The 15548-nt window shown below is 43.6% G+C and overlaps 1 protein-coding gene across 9 annotated transcripts in view; it reads left to right on the top strand.

Moving 5' to 3' along the window:
- Nucleotides 1-184: 184 nt before the first annotated feature.
- The window catches only part of KIF1B (kinesin family member 1B), an 86065-nt gene continuing 70701 nt past the window's right edge, over nt 185-15548 (top strand). For 7 of the 9 annotated variants that reach the window (XM_017825704.1, XM_017825700.1, XM_017825706.1 and 4 more), the window contains exons 1-2: nt 185-417; nt 5468-5646. In XM_017825704.1, coding sequence (XP_017681193.1) covers nt 5541-5646 — 106 coding nt within the window. In that variant the 5' untranslated portion in view covers nt 185-417; nt 5468-5540. The remainder of the gene's footprint in view (nt 418-5467; nt 5647-15548) is intronic. The other 2 variants (XM_017825707.1, XM_017825708.1) reach the window with 2 other exon arrangements.

Genomic DNA, 15548 nt, shown 5'->3' with positions numbered 1-15548 from the left:
GATTGAGGCGCGGCGCTGTCAGGCTGTGATTGACAGAGCGGGGGCGGGCTTTCGCCGGCTTCTCGCCGTACCATTGGCAGCTTGCGGCGCGGTGGGCGGGGCGGCGGGCGGTGATTGGCGGAGCGGGCGGCATCTCCCCCGCGGGGCGGGCGCGCAGTCCGCGGCCCCTCAGTGCGGGAGCGGCGCTGAGGCGAGCGCGGCGCCCGTTCCTCCCGGCGCGGCTTCGCTCTCCCTCCTCCCCTTTCTCCCCTCCCTCCTTCCCTCCCTCGCCCTTCCCGCTCCCTTTCCCGGCGGCGGGGGGGGTTCTCCCGGCCTCGGTGGAGGCGGCGATGGGGATGGCCGGGTTCTTGTCGTTGCGCTGCCGCGCCGGCTGCTGACCCCACACCGCCCGCGTCTCCCGCGGACACCCCGCGCCAGGTGAGGGGGGCGCGGGGGCCGGAGCGGGGCGGGGGTGGGCGATGCCGTAATGCGGAGGGGGAGGCGGCGGGGCCGCCGTACGCAGCTGTGGGGCCCCGCGGAGGGATGGAGCGGGGAGCGGGGGAAGGGTGGATGGATGGATGGATGGATGGATGGATGGAGGGATGGATGGATGCGGAGCTGTCAGGGCAGCGACGCAAGGGCGTGGGGCCCCGCTCGGCCTTGTCATCTGTCCGACGCATCTCCATCCCCCGGGACGCTTCCTTCTTTCCCTCCCTTCCCTCCCTTCCCTTTCCTTCCTTTTCCCCCGGGCGGCCGCTCCCCGGCCTTTCCCTCGGCCGATCCCTCCCGCCGTGCCGCGTTCCGCCGTCCTTTTTCCCCCCCGTTTCCAGCTGGGATGAGGCGGAGGCGACAGTCGCCGGTGCAGGGAGGGGGAGGCACAGCCCTTCCTCCAGCTGGAGATGCGGGAATGTGAAGGGCCGGTGTTTTCCAGGCCGGTTTTTTGCGGCCCTGCGAGCGGCGGGTCCGTGGCCGGGCTGGGCACGGCACAATTCCCGAGGCAGCCATGTTGGGATGATGAGCCGACAATCCCGGGAGCGCGCGGGGAGGCAGGAGAAGGGAGGGATGGACGGATGGAGGGAGGGATGGATGGAGGGATGGATGGATGACGGGCCTGGCGGATTTGGGGTCGTTGGCAGAACGCGGGTGTTCAGTTCAGGGCGGAGAATTCGCCAGAAGCGGGTGATGGATTTACAGCTGTTTTCCGGAATGGAAAAAATGCGTTCGTACCAGATTTAAAAGGATGTTTCTCCTCACTTCCAGCGCCGCCTTAGCTCAGTTCTTTCTACTGTTGCACAATGCGGTGTCGGTGTGTTGGTAAATAGCCATGTGTTCATGTGATCGGGTTTCAGGGCATCGCCAAGTTCTGCAGCACAGTTTGGTCTGGCATCTTCACCTGGTCCAAAGATAGCAGAGCGTGGCGTGAGTTCAGCTCAGGGATCACAGTGTCATCACTGAGCCTCAGAGCAGGACCTAAAATTGGCTTGGCTGTGGACCTCTTGTTCCTAAACCTCTGCTGCCCTGAACAGCTGTTTTGCTAACTTTCCACATACTAATCCCTGGGCTCGGTTTATTTCTTTAGAGCTGTTGTACTGATTAAGTTAAGCAGTTTTTTTGTTTAAAAGTTAGCACAGTCTCTGGTAGGCAAACCCTGTGCAAATATGACACAGTGGGTGGTTATTGTAAATAAAAGTGATTCTTCTTCATTTGTGATATATAGTGGGTTTTTTTATTTTTATTTGAGTGTAGAGATACAGATTCTGAACATTGCAACAAGCTCAAAGTGGTTGCAAAAGCAAACTTCTCTGAACATATAAATAATAATTTGACTTTAAATCCCTACTCAGCTTGTAACTTTACTTAAAATACAAACATATTGGGTTTTTTTTTTGACATTGCATAAAAACTGATTTGCCTAAACTTTCAAATACATCCAAGGATCCAAGTCTTAATGTTTCTTCAAATATTTGTGTGAAAGTCCAAATCTGGTTGAGCCTGTGAAGGGTGATTGATCAACATAATTAGGTTTGTCAGCTCGAATACCAGTAAACAGACAAGATACTTAAATGATTTGTTTAATGACACACGTTAATATTAAAATCTCACTGTGTGAATTGCAGGGTGGATATCTTTTAATCACAGTTTAAAATAAGTGTGAAACCAGAGTGTAGGATTTGCCTTTGTGCTGATGGAGCTCCCTAAACACCTCGAATATCATCTGCCACCTGTTTTGGAGCCAGTGGAGTATCACGTCAAAGCCTTCCTTACGCAGGCAATTCCCTGCCTGGTTCCTGATTGGATTCGTACAGACAGAACATTAAAAGAGACACAGCTCACAGACTCCTTCCAAGACATTAGGGGAATGATTCATTCCAGCATGGATGGCAGCCTTCTGAGCCTGTAATGAACATTAAAAAAAAAAAAAAAAGATGTGTTTTATGAATATTGTTCTTGTAAATCTGTACCACAGACTGAATTGCATATTTTGGTTTGCTCTTTTTCAAGTTGTGTCTCCGCTCTGTAGTCAGCATTTTGTAATGGGAAGTGATACTACTGGGAACTGTGAACCTCGAAAAACCAGTTGCAATTTATTGTCTGTGATGCTCTGCAACTTGGGCTCATTTTCCCTTATTTTATCAATCTGTACACTGAGGGCAATGCTGCCTTTATAAAACATTACAACCACTTGAAGTTGCTGATAAGTGGAAAAAACCCTCAAACCCCCAACAGCTTAAACGTATGGGAAGCTTGGCAAAATATAATGGTTTTGGTGAATTTTCTTATTAAGGAAAATTAAACTTTGCACAGTGAATTGCTCTTCATAACATCTGAAATCCATGTGCAACTACAAGTAGGTGTTTTGCTTACTTCAGCTATGAAAAACAGCAGAGTTGAGAAGAAATGAGATTTAAAATTATACCACTTTAGTTTTCCATCAGGACAAAAGTTAGAGTTGAGAAAAGCTGGTAATTGCAGAAGGCTAGCAGTTAAATTTTCATGGTGTTGCAGGTGATTTTGTGACCTGTTCTGTGAGAATTTCTTCACAGCCGTGTTTCAAACAAGGCTGTCATTTAGCTGGTGCATATGGAGGCTCTGGAGGTGTGATTTTCATGCTTTCTTATTGTGAATATGATGTTCAGAGGTACTTGAGAACACATATTTTAAAGCAGATGATTCTTTGATCCCATCCTCTGTTTGGCAGTTTCCTAGATGCACTAGTTATCTGCAGAAGTTCATGCAGCGTTCTGAGGGGTAGTTCTGTGAAAACATCAGAAAAAAAGTCTTCGTGGGACTCTGCATTACGAAGGGGAAACAATCCCTGCATTTCATAAACAATATTACAAGAACACGTTGGTTAAAGTAAATTGTGTCACCGTGAGCTTGATAAAAAAGGACATTTTGCACTCGATTTTTGAAGTTGTATTTCGGAAACAGGATGCTGAGTGGCCATGTACAGTAACATTCCTGTTTCCAGCAGCAGTGTCCAGGGTCAGTTGGATAATAGCTCTGGGTTGGGTCAGGATTAGCCCTGTCACTTGGCTTGGGTGTGAGGGCACAGGTACTTATGCAAGGGTCCTGTTAGGGAGGGAGGGCGAAAATCCACGCAGGGGATATTCCAGAGGAAAGTTTATAATGGAGCTGCAACTTTGATACTTTGTTATACATGAAAGGAACCTCGGAGCAAAGGGAATGGAGCAGTGCTCCAAAACAGCCTGGAATCTTTGAGCACCACGGGAATTCATTCCCATCAGTTCTCTGCTCTGTTCTGTGTTTAGTTTTTTCAGTGAAACTTCTTAAAATTCCATCCCAACCCAGAGCTGACTGTGTGTCTGCCTCATTAATCATTGTTCTACCAGTTTGCTGTACTGCTGACATTGAGATTCACTTGGCTTGCTCCTAAAGACATTCTTCTAGTCTGGTGAGATACCTCAGGTACCTCCTGAAATAAAGAATGCTTTAAATTACTCCTACTTGCTGGAGTAATTTAATTTTTCCCTTCACCATGTGATGGTATTAATGAAGCAATGCAATTTTATTAAAAACTTCTTGTGCTGTGTGAAGATGTGCCATAACTTGAATTAAGCACGTATGAGTATTTTTACCAGCTGTAGAACTTACTTTAGAGCTGAAATGCTTCCTCTTTAGATCTTCTGGTAAGTTTTGCACTTCTGTGGCACTGTGATCAGAGCCCTGAAATGAGCAGTCCACTGGATACGTGGTGCATGGATAACCAGAAAAGGAGATGTCGGGGTTTCTGGGCCACATGTGATGACTTGTGCAGGGTCGAGTTCTGCCCCTGGTGACTCAGGTTCCAGATAGAAGTGACTGCACTGAGCCAGAGCAAGGATTCACCCAGCCCTGAGTCCTGTCTTCAGCAGTGGCCCATAGCAGATATTTAGAATATAAGGGTAAACCAACGATGGGGTTGTTTCCTCACTGCAGTCTTCCCGGTTGTGAGTGTCTGTGCCATGGAGGCTTTCCTAGCCAAGGGGAGCAGCTTTCTAGTAGGCCTTGATGACTTTCTCTGAATCTACCTTCCTCCTTTTTGAGGCAGTTTCACTTTAGTAATCACAACATCCTGTGGCAATAAGTGAAACTTCTGAATTGTTGACTGACTGAAAAACCTTGTTCTGATGGAGGAGGCTGGTCGAGGAAAATACAACCAAATCAATCTTTATTAACCCTGTGTTTGAATGGTTCTGGGCCTTAAAGTTTGAATAGTGGCTATCAGGGGTAGTTTCGTGCAACCAAAGTGCTCCATCATTTGGATGTGGTGGGATTAGAACAAGGATTTTGATAATGAAGATGAATTTAATGGTGAACATTTGTCTGAAGATGGATAGTAATATTTATCCCGAAGGCAATAATTCTTGATTCCTCTTCTTCCTTACAGCGTGTCCTTTAATCAGTAGATAGACAAGTAGTTGTTGAGTTGTTACTTCCTTTGAGAAGAGGACTTTCCCAGGACTGCAAAGGGTTCTTTAAGGGTGCAGCCTTTTCTCTGGAGTCACGTGCATTGAAAGGCAGTGTGATATGGCCCATGACCCTTGTGGCAGTTTGAATGTTGTTGCTAATGCACTGGGCAGCCAGGGAACCTGGGGATGGGGTATATGGTCCCTGCCTCCTGCTGAAATCTAAGTAGCTGCATCTTTACTGCTAAAATTATCTTTGTTAGGTTAAGCCTCACATATGTTGCAACCAGATCTTTATTTTGGTGTTGGCATCCCTACTTTCTGGGAAGAAAACCAAGTATTGAAAACAAATATTTGTACACTTGAAAAGAACTGCCTCAGGTGGCAGAAACTTTTGACTGGGGGGACAGTGAGTTGTGTTTCCAGTTCTGGCTTTGAGGTGACACCTTTTGGGGGGGGTCAGGGAGGGCGATGGCAGAGCAGAAACTGAAGTTATCAAATAACTTAGAACTTTCCTCATTTAATCACCATCTTGAATGCAACAGCTGTAAATAACTAAATGATGTTTTTCTCTCTAGAAAACACCAACAAGGATAACTTGAAAGGCTGTTGACCACTTTGAATCCCTTGACTGTACCACGAGCAGCCAGGATGTCGGGGGCCTCGGTGAAGGTGGCTGTCCGGGTCCGGCCCTTCAACTCCCGGGAAACCAGCAAGGAGTCCAAATGTATCATCCAGATGCAAGGCAATTCAACCAGTAAGTTTATTTGAATCTTCTAAGGGAGTCTTTCTTTCTCCCCACATTTCCTGCATGGTTCTTTTCTTTCTGTCAGGCTGAGTACTGTGTGCATTTGTATCATCTGGAGTTAATCTTTTGGGGATTCTGCTTTTCTGAGGTTGTCATTACAAACAGGATTGTCTCTGAATTTGACTAGAAAATCTAAATCACGAATGTCTTGATTTTGATGCTGTTATTTAAGGTGTTTGCTTGTGGTGAGCTGGGAATTCTACAGAAATATTAGAATACTGAAGTGAAAACCTTTTTGTTGACTTCAGTGTGTGGGAATATCATGTGAACTGACAGACACAGGGATACAATGCAGAGCACCACATGATAATTGTGGTGTAAGTCCTGCTTGGGTCTTGTGCTTTAGTTCTTGGTGTGCTTATTCTGCAGTCTGTGCCTGTGGTTATGAACATAATTTGAGTGAGAAAGCTGAGGGGAAAAGGATATCAAGTTTTATGCTTTCCAGAGTAGGTGTCTAAATGACAGCAAAATAACAGACTACAAAAACTCATCTTCTTTCCTAACCAATTAGAAGCGTTAGGCTTCTTAAATAATTATTGTGGGTCTAATTTGGAGGGGAAGACTGTTCTGTGGGAAACTGAGTATGGGCACACCTATTTTGTTGTTTGGTTGGTTGTATTTACATAGTTGAAGTGAGGGCAGTATTGACAGCATTTACAGTTCCTCATGTGCAGCCCAACAGCTCTGCCTCTCTACTGCTCTTCTTGGGGGAGTTTGTCATTGTTGGGTAATCAAGTAGAGTCATCTTGTCTGCAGCTGTGGGAAGCAGCACTCCAAGAGCACTGAGTTATTTTGCTGTCTGATTACTGGAGTATCTACTCCTGCCTGGTAACACAAAGGAGGTTTCACACAGGCCTCTCCCTTTTTTTTAGCCAAGGTTGTACGTCAGCCTGCTTCTGCCATGGCATTTTAAGTCCTGGTTGTGATCACTTAAATTATATACAGTGTTTATGATTTCATTGGAAAACAGGTGTCATACAGAAGAGAGCTTGTTTTTTAGTGCAGAAACTCTTCTCTTCAGACCTTATGTGAAATACTACCTGAAGAAACTTTTTCGGGGTTGGATTTCAGAGTTTCGTGGTAAGATGGGGGTGGGAGGGGGACGTTTGAAGTCACCTCATGTAGAACAGGTGCTTGTATCCCATGATTGGATCCCAGTGTAGAATGGGAGAACTGCAGACTCCATCAGAGGCCATTTGTTATGGAAATGCCACCAGCTCCGGGCTCCAGCAGCACCACTGGGTGCCTCTGTAAGAGCTTTTCTTGCTGCAGTCATCACAGCAATCATTTTAGGTGCTTGAGGTGTTTGAATTCCAGGAGCCTGTGGAAACACCTTGTTTGTGGTAGAACAACAAGGGTGACAAGCCAATCTCTGGCAATTTGTTTGTCTGAGTTTGAGATGTGGCGTAGACCAAAGACACTGGTTCTGCTTCTGGGTCCTAGAGCTGCACCACAATGACACACTGGGAATGCATCAGCTTTCAAAAGGAGAAAAGTACTTCCTGATTTACCTAGTTGGCAGTTTCTTTGCAGTTTTGAATCTGTTTTGGGCTCTGGAAATGTTCTGATCTGCAGCCTTCTATTTGAGCCCTGTGGCTGTGACACAGGCTGGCTGATGTGACAGATGGTCAGGTTGAAGTCATTGGAACCACTACAGGCTGTGGGAAAGGAATCACCAATTGCAATAGTTACACCTTGTTGCAGTCTGGGGGGTATTTTTTACCTGTATTTCCCTCTTAGAGGAGAAACACAAGAAAACAATAGACAGAGGAGTAGTTTGAGCAGAAGAGGATTGTATAATAAAGGATATGAATAAGGCATTGTGTGGTGGGGAAAAAAAAACCTGAGCAGAAATCTTTGCTTCAAAGAATCTTCCCAACAAAGTTGTCTGACACATGTAACTTCAAGCTGAAATTCTTCTGGTAAGCTTTTAGGCTACGTGGAAGATTTGGGGGCACAAGTGCTGTTGCTATTTCTGCCAAAAATTCTTTCGTTTTCACGGTCCTCAGTTTTTTGCAACCTCACAGTTGTGTTATTGAACTCCTCATGATTAAGGTCTGAACTTGTTGACCAAAACCCAAGCACATAAAGGGACATCAGTGTATCTGAGACTCATATCTGATGAAGCAATTTGAAAATAGAGGGAATTCAGTAGTAATTGTGGGCTGGGTTCCTGCTTCATACCTTCGGATGTGCTGACAAAATGATGGAGGCTCAGATATCTTGCCCCTGAAAAGGTTATTTTGTCATTTGGGCACTAATCAAGTTGACAGGAGGCAAATCTGAGAGGCTGGTGGTATGCTGAGTAGTGACTATTTTAGGCCTCCAAGACAGTTAAAGTTCCCTTATCTTGGAATTAAAGCCTAATGGACTATTGTGATACGGGATTGATGAGACACTGTGAAGTCTGATAGCTAAGAAGGGATTTTGGCTGTTACTTGAACTTTAATTCTGTGGGTATTGGCTGGCCAAGCTATTCTACAAATCCTTTGTGAGTCCTGAGTTTAAACTTTGTCCAAGTCTGAGTTTTGTAAATGTGTTGGCAGAGACCAAAGCATTGGGGTGAAACTGAGGCAAAGTGCTCAGGATTTTGTTCAGGAAACAGTACAAAGATACAGATAGTGAAATGTGTCACAGGGGTTCTCTATTTATACATCATTTTTAATGACTATAAAAAAAGGAGTGTTTTTTGACATCCATAATAACAAAGTATGTTCTTGAAGTCAGACTGCCACGGGGGTTGTTGCCTGACATGCTGCTTTTGTTTGGCAGTTTTTGTGTGAGTTTGGCTGTTTACAGCTTTTGGGCTTGCCTGTCATTCACGGTGTTCTTGCCAGCAAAGCAAAACATCCTCCTGGCTCAGAAAGCTTACACTCAATTTTGTTACACAGCTTAACTTTACCTTAGAAGCAAAACAACGTGATTTTGTTGTGGGCTCCTACAGAATTTACTTGTTATCCTGTCCACCTTTAATGGTATTTCCTTGTAGGAGATCAAGGCCTTTAGTCAACATCTCCATCTTTATCATTTCCAGTGTTTAAAAATGACAGTGGAGCTGAATACAGTTCTATATATGTCTTAATCTCAGAAAAAGAGAGTTCTTACAAAGGCTTTTAACCCATAATGTTTAAGGACACTCCCTGGGAGTAATTGGGACTTCTCTTTCTCTGCTGGAAGGAGGCAAAATATGGCAATTTTGAAACCAGTACTTGAAACACAATATTCATCTACTCTTCTAACATGACAAAAGTAATGCTTTTTTTCCCTTTATGGTTGCAAAGGCACTGATCTGTAATGCAGCACCTTGCACCCAGAGAATTGCCAGTCTTTCTGTTTCAAAATCCATGTTGCAAAGCTGAGATTGTGCAGCCCAGCTGGAGTCACATGTGCTGACTGCATTTAGGGGCTGGAATTTGGCAGGAGGCCTGTGCTGCTCAGCTCAGATCTAATTGCAGATGGGATCCGTTGGAATGATACTGCCAGGAGTTCTTCAGTGGACATGGGAGAAGTGGGGGTGGGAGAAGGGAAGCTAATGGAGGAATTCTTAAAGACAGGAGAAATTAGAAGCTGCAAAATTCTGCTATTTAAGTTAAACTGGGAATGCAAAATACTTTGCAAAGAAGAGGTAATGCCACCATCAAATTAGTGACTAAAAAACTATATCAAAACAGTAGCTGAGTGGGATTAGTCTAAGAAAAGGCCATCTTTTTTTATAATTATCACTTAGAAACCACCTTAAGAAACATAAGGTTTATTTTCAAAAGTACCTGCTCTGCAAGTGGATTCAATTGACTGAAATGCTTTGTTTTCATTTGGAGTTCTGTTCTGAGAGGATGTTCTTTAAATTACTGAATAGCTGATTTATCGTGGCCAAACGCCCGAGTAGCTTTTTGAAATTAATAATACAAGAATAGTTTGGTTTAGAATCATGGTTTTCAGCAGGAATATGTTTTGCCTTTAACTCCTGCTTTTTCCCATTTTTCTTGAGAACGATTTCCACCAATGCACCTTCCCCACAAGGTATTAATTACTTATTGCCTGTCCAGTTAATTAATTGCTGTTTTTGTGGTGAGTGGGAGAAAGATTCTGCTGTGTAATAGTTGGGGTGAAAGCTGAGCTATAGATCTGAGAGTGTTTTGTGTGTCAGTAGTTCTCGTGCTCATTCCTGTTGGGCTTTTCAAACATAACAAATATAAACAACGTTGGCAGCTGCTGCCTTGGGTTATTGAGCTGAAAAGCGAAGCTGTTCTGTGCCTAAAGACTCCCTGAGTATTGTGCTTTTTCTGGCTTGTTTTTTGTTTGTTTGAGGGTTTGATTTTTTTTTTTTAATTTTTTCTTTTTGGTGTGTGGAAGTGTTTTGATAATCCTGTCTGTAAATAAATAATGCATCAATAAAAACAAATGAAGACGAAGCAGAGGCTCAAGGCATTTAGATATTAATGGCATTTAGATATTAATCATACTAGCAGAGAGCCCAGCTAGCTGGGTTAAAAAGCTAATAAGTATGTAGAAAACTAAACTAATGAAGCAGGGAAATAAGGAAGTGTCCTACTTGGAATATGTCCTATGCAATTGATGTTGCATTAAATGTGCATGAATGGATAGATGAATGAAAATAGGTTTTAGCATCTTGTGTGTGCCAGTGAGAGAATAAAGCAAAGTTCTCAAACTGTAGTTCATGTGAGATTGTTGTACTTTCTGGTTTGCCACAAACCATATTAGTGCAGAAATGCACCTGCACAGTCCAGGTTCTCTTGGAAGGAGGGAGTGCCACTGGATCCTTGGGTTAGGATGGAAAATGAGCAGTTTGGATTTTCACTCAGCAATAGTCTCTGCGTGTCAGGAATGCTGGAAGGTTCTTTTGTGGCTGCTGAAGGTGCTGGATGTTTAATAAAAGTAGGCCCAGTGGAGCAGTCCCATCTGCCAGCAACAATAGCTCCAGCTGCTGCTGTGCACATATGGCAGCCAGGTTCTCATCCAGGCATCCTTGGCATCAGAGAAACTTGGGAAGGCATTTTGGACTTCATTTGGAGAGTTTGAAGGGAAAAAAAAATATTTTTTGGAAAAGGGTTGGTTTATTTTTTTCTTCCTGAGGTTTATAAACCTCTGGTTTAAACTTGAATGCTTAAGTAAATAAAAAAATTAATAGAGAAACATCTAAGTTAATTTTCTGTTTGCTTTTTTTTTATTTCCTTTTAAGATGTGTCCTGCTTTATGCAATTATTCTGGAGCAAATTAAAAATGCATGGGAAAGCAGGACTGAACTTAAAAGGCTTTTGATTTATTGCATGTTTGTCTAAACCAGTGGTATTTGAAATATAATACAAAAGTCAAAACTATTGAAAGGTTTATAGAGCAAGGTAACCTCATCAGTAATTCAGCCAGTTCTTTATTGGTCTACATTGACAGGGAATATTGATAAATTTTGCCTTTCTCATTGTTGTGTAGCTTTAAAAAGTAGTAACCTCTTTCAGAAAAGCTTTATCCTAAGGGGGAAAAAAATATGGTTTGCTGGTATTTTTCTTTTTAACTCTTTTCTTAAAGAGGCACTGAATGGAAAAGAATCCCTGGGGTGTGTGTGTGTGCCTTGAGGAAAATAAGAACTTGGAGGGTTTTTCTCTAAGCAGAGTTTGGATAGTTTCATGGAAGAACTTGTCTTGTGGAAATAATATTTAGTCTAAATTGCTGATGAAAAACGTCCTTATAAGAAACTGGCTTTTATTTATGGCTGAGTACATGTAGAAAGTAAAATGATGGGACAAAATTTTACCCATTTTTGACCAAGATGGACGAGCCACCTTCACTTAACCTGGAAAAGGAACATATATAAATTATATGTGTTAGAAAAATAGCATGGGCTACTGAGTAGGAAAAGTGAGCAAAAGAGCTCAGTGTAGTTGTCTTACCTAACAAACTTACTGGTTTTCTCTCCTGATGAGACATTTTCAATGAAAGTACAGAATAGGTGGGATGATTAATTTTCATAGATAGATTTCAGTCTTGACTCTAAATCTGTCTTTTGAAAATAGTATTTTTAGATATCTCAAAAAATAAGCATCCCCCATTTCTGATGACTCGTGCCTGCCAAGGAAGCTTTGGTTCCTAAAGCATTCAGCTTTTTTTTCTTCCTTTTAAGTGTTTCTAGTGTTTTTTACTTGTGACTTGCACGGTGAGGTTGTCTTGGGCAAATAAACAGCAATGCAGGAATGTCACTTAACCCTTACCCTGATTTTTCTGGTTTGTAAATCCTTGTAAGTGGTGCAACCTAAATGAATGCCTGTCCAATATGATAATAGTGCCCTGCTTTCATGGTGGGTGTGTTATCAAAACAGGCTGTTTATGGGGAGATAAATTGTGTCACGTGGAGGATGCATGAATGGTCTTGTGGTTGAGGTTTGAAAGACAAGTCAAAGAGGTCACAATAGCAGAGGTTGCCCAAACTCTTGTACTGACTGTGCTGTTCCCAGTATGAGCATTAGAGCTCCCTGTGTTTTCCAGCATTAGGGATTTCTGTGGCTTGTCTTAGTCACTGTCTCTGAATGCCCTGCAATGTTGACAGCTCATGTGTTTTGCTACAAGTCTCGAATATTTTTTTGGAGAAGAAATAAAAATGTGGAATTTCTTAAGTGCTTGGTTTGCCTTCTAAAGCCTTTCTCGTGATGGTATAAAAATAGCTTGAAGTGTTAATTCTGTTAAAAAAAAAAAAAAGAAAATTTATTTTGGAAGATGACTTTGGGGAGATGGGGGAAGATGAACATTTAATGATCTTTAAATGTTAGAGATGCAAATACCGGGCCTGGAGCAAGACTGTGGGATGACTGGGATGTTCCAGCTGATGTTAAATGCAGTTGGACTACATTATGTTTGGAGTTAGTATGGAACCAGAGCAGAGGGATAATGTTGCTGATGAACCTGAACAGTTGTGGCAGTGGTGAGTTCACTGTGAGATGCTGCCCCTTCAGAGCTGGTGCCACCGAGTCAGGGCTGGGCCTTCAGAGGGGATTCCTTTCATCAGATGCTTAAATAACCTGCCACCTTTGAGCATGCAAGTGGAAGTAAAGAGAATGCAAATTGTTAATGGGAAGCACTTTAGGAATTGGATATTTTTGCTACACAAATCTTTTTAGATACGGTCTTAAGAACTGACTGAACCGAAATGCTTCTTAAGAACTGATTCCCCGGGATTCCAGTGCTCCGTGGTGTTCTCTCAGTGTAGTGCTGCCTTGTGTCTGAAGGCCTTGGCTCTTGGAGAGATGTCAAACCAAAGCAGGGGGTGAAGGGAGATGAAGCAGCAAATGTGAGCACAGACTTCAACCTGAGCGCTCACCCGGCTACACGGCCCCGCTGTGCTCCTTCTGCAGGAGCACATTCCCAGGTAACCCCCTGGCAGTGGAAGCTCTGGAATGGTTTTGGGTCAACTCTCCAGCGAAGGGAGAACAGTGTGGTTGGAGTGGCTCCTGCCTGGTGCAGAGCCTGCTGGCATCTCCAAGAACACCAGCTGTAGGGGTGGTATTTATAGCTCTGGGATCTGCAGGAGCAGCTGAGGATGAGAGCGGCTTTCCAGCAGCTTCTGTGAGCAAGCCTTTGCCTTGCCCCGGTGCTGCTGAGCCTCAGGCCCTCCCCCAGCCAACCTTTCTCCCAGTACAGGGCTGAAATTCCACAGTGGGGAGAGAATCCGGTTGAATTCCAAATGAGCTGTTCTTAGCTTCTGCTTGGTTTCCTTCCCTTTTAATGATTTGAAAAATGCAAACAATGCTTTGAAAAGCCAGCGCTGCTTCTCGGGCTGGAAGTGTCCATTTCCCTTCATTTATCTCTTGTAATAACAGCCCTGAAAGTCTGTCTTCTAAAAGCACTCTGGCCATGGATCTGATTGCAGCGTATGCCCAGGGAAGGAGCCTGTGTTAAACGTGGCTTTGTGGTGTTATTCACGTTCCAGCAAATAAAGAATGCCTGCTCCACCCTGCTCTCCGTAAGGAACATGTTCCCATTGTTGTCATTCCAGTCTACAGATGGCACAGATATATTTTCCAGACCCATGTTTTTTAGGAGACCGTGTGTTTAATGTGAGTTTGGTCTTGTGGGGTCAGTTCTGAAAGCCCCATATTTTTTATGTGGGTTGAATTGTTTATTCAGGCATCATCAAATAAAACAACTGCTTGTATTGATTCAGGTAGAGTTTGGAGAATTCAATAGAGTTTGAATTCAGAAATGAATTACTGGGTATTTATTTCCCCAGAAGTTCTGTCTAGACCAGCATGTTTTTTTTTTTTTTTAAATTTCTGCCTATTCCTTTAGTAATGATGGCAGGACATTGCCTTTCTTGCTACCTTTTATCTCTGGGTGTTGGCATTTGCTGGGAATGTGTGTTTGGGGTGGGTTGATGCTGCCACAGAGGGAATAGTTGAGGCTGCTGTGAAGCCTCTTTTCCTGAGATGAAATCTAATTTTTTTTCACATGTAGAAATTGCAGAGGCTTTGTGCCCTCAGCACTGCCAGATGTGGGAGCAGTGTGGGAATGGCAAAGGTACACAACAAAGCAGGGCTGTGTTGCACAAATCCGGGAAGGTCGGTTTTTCCAGTTCCATACCTGACTCCCATCGTAATTGAGTTCTATTTCTGATTGGCAATTGATTATTTTGGGTTTTTTTATTTAAAAAATCAGTCTGTCTGTCCCCTCACCCCCCTTCCCAGCACAGACTGTGTACCAGCTAATCCCAGGATTTAGCCCAAGTTAATTCTGTCTGCTGGTGTTTATGTGAAGGGCAGACTGCAGTAGGCAGTTCTCCTGGAGCTGCCCACGGTGACTAATGCCTGGCATGTCTGATGGCAGAGTGCCCTGCAATATGACTCTGGGCACTGGCAGGGGCGGAGCTGGGCAGTCAAGTGACTTGACTTTAAATGCACTGAGGGAGAAGAGAATAATTTCAACTCTTGCCTCTTGTGTGCTTTGTCTCTCTGTTCCAAGAGCTTGTTAGAAGGAATTGCGTGGATCCCCAGATCCTGGACTGCAGATAATTTCCAATCTGCCAAATTTGTGAATGCTGAGGAGCAGAGCTGACTGGGATGAAAGCAGATCAGGCTTGGACTGCAAATTCAGTGTCATAATCTGATAGGAGTTTGGAGTGGTTAAGAAGCACTTTTAGTCATTCTTTGTGCCTGCAAAAATATTTATGTGGCTGAGTAGATGGGAATGGAATGAGGGGGCTGATCTTGGCTAAGTTTCCTTGCTTTTGTGGTTTTTTTTTTCCTCCTCTCTGTAGGCTTCCCACTGTCTGTTTACTTGGTTAGTTTTAATGGAGGATGGAAGTGTTAAGTCCAGAAATGAAGGCTTGAAGTGGGAATGTGTTTGTGTGTACGTTTAGGAAGGGGTGAGAAGACAGAGATTGCTGCTTCCAGCTGGAAATACCCTGGAAGACTTTAACTTTGCATCAGCTCTCAGTTGTGCTCCACTCTCTGGTTATAATTGTAAAATAAAGTGCATATTTGACCTGTGCTTTTTGAATTTCAGCTTCAGAAAATCCAGATTGGATTCTAAGGCAAAAAATGTCAATGTCCAAAATGACAATGGGAATGCAAACTAATACATATTACAAAATGTATGGGTACTGTTTCAGTGGTGAAGTGGCTCTTCAAGGATTGCTACAGTTTTTGCTAAAGTTGAAAACCAGGAGTGAATTTGAGCTCATAGATTGGAAAGGTTGAAAATGTATGTTATTTTTGTGCTAGCTGATAAAGCAGATGGTGGATGGTATATAAAATGTTAATTAAGGAACAAGTGGGATGGACTGTAGCAGTAAAAATGCCAAGAAATGAAGTTGCCTGTTTAAGTTAAAATCCAAATGTTTTGTGGAA

This window comes from Lepidothrix coronata, unplaced genomic scaffold, assembly GCF_001604755.1.
Source record: "Lepidothrix coronata isolate B3197 unplaced genomic scaffold, Lepidothrix_coronata-1.0 Scaffold122, whole genome shotgun sequence".
Lineage (NCBI taxonomy): Eukaryota > Metazoa > Chordata > Aves > Passeriformes > Pipridae > Lepidothrix > Lepidothrix coronata.
Note: the sequence above shows the minus strand (reverse complement) of the source record. Positions and strands in the feature narration are given on the sequence as shown.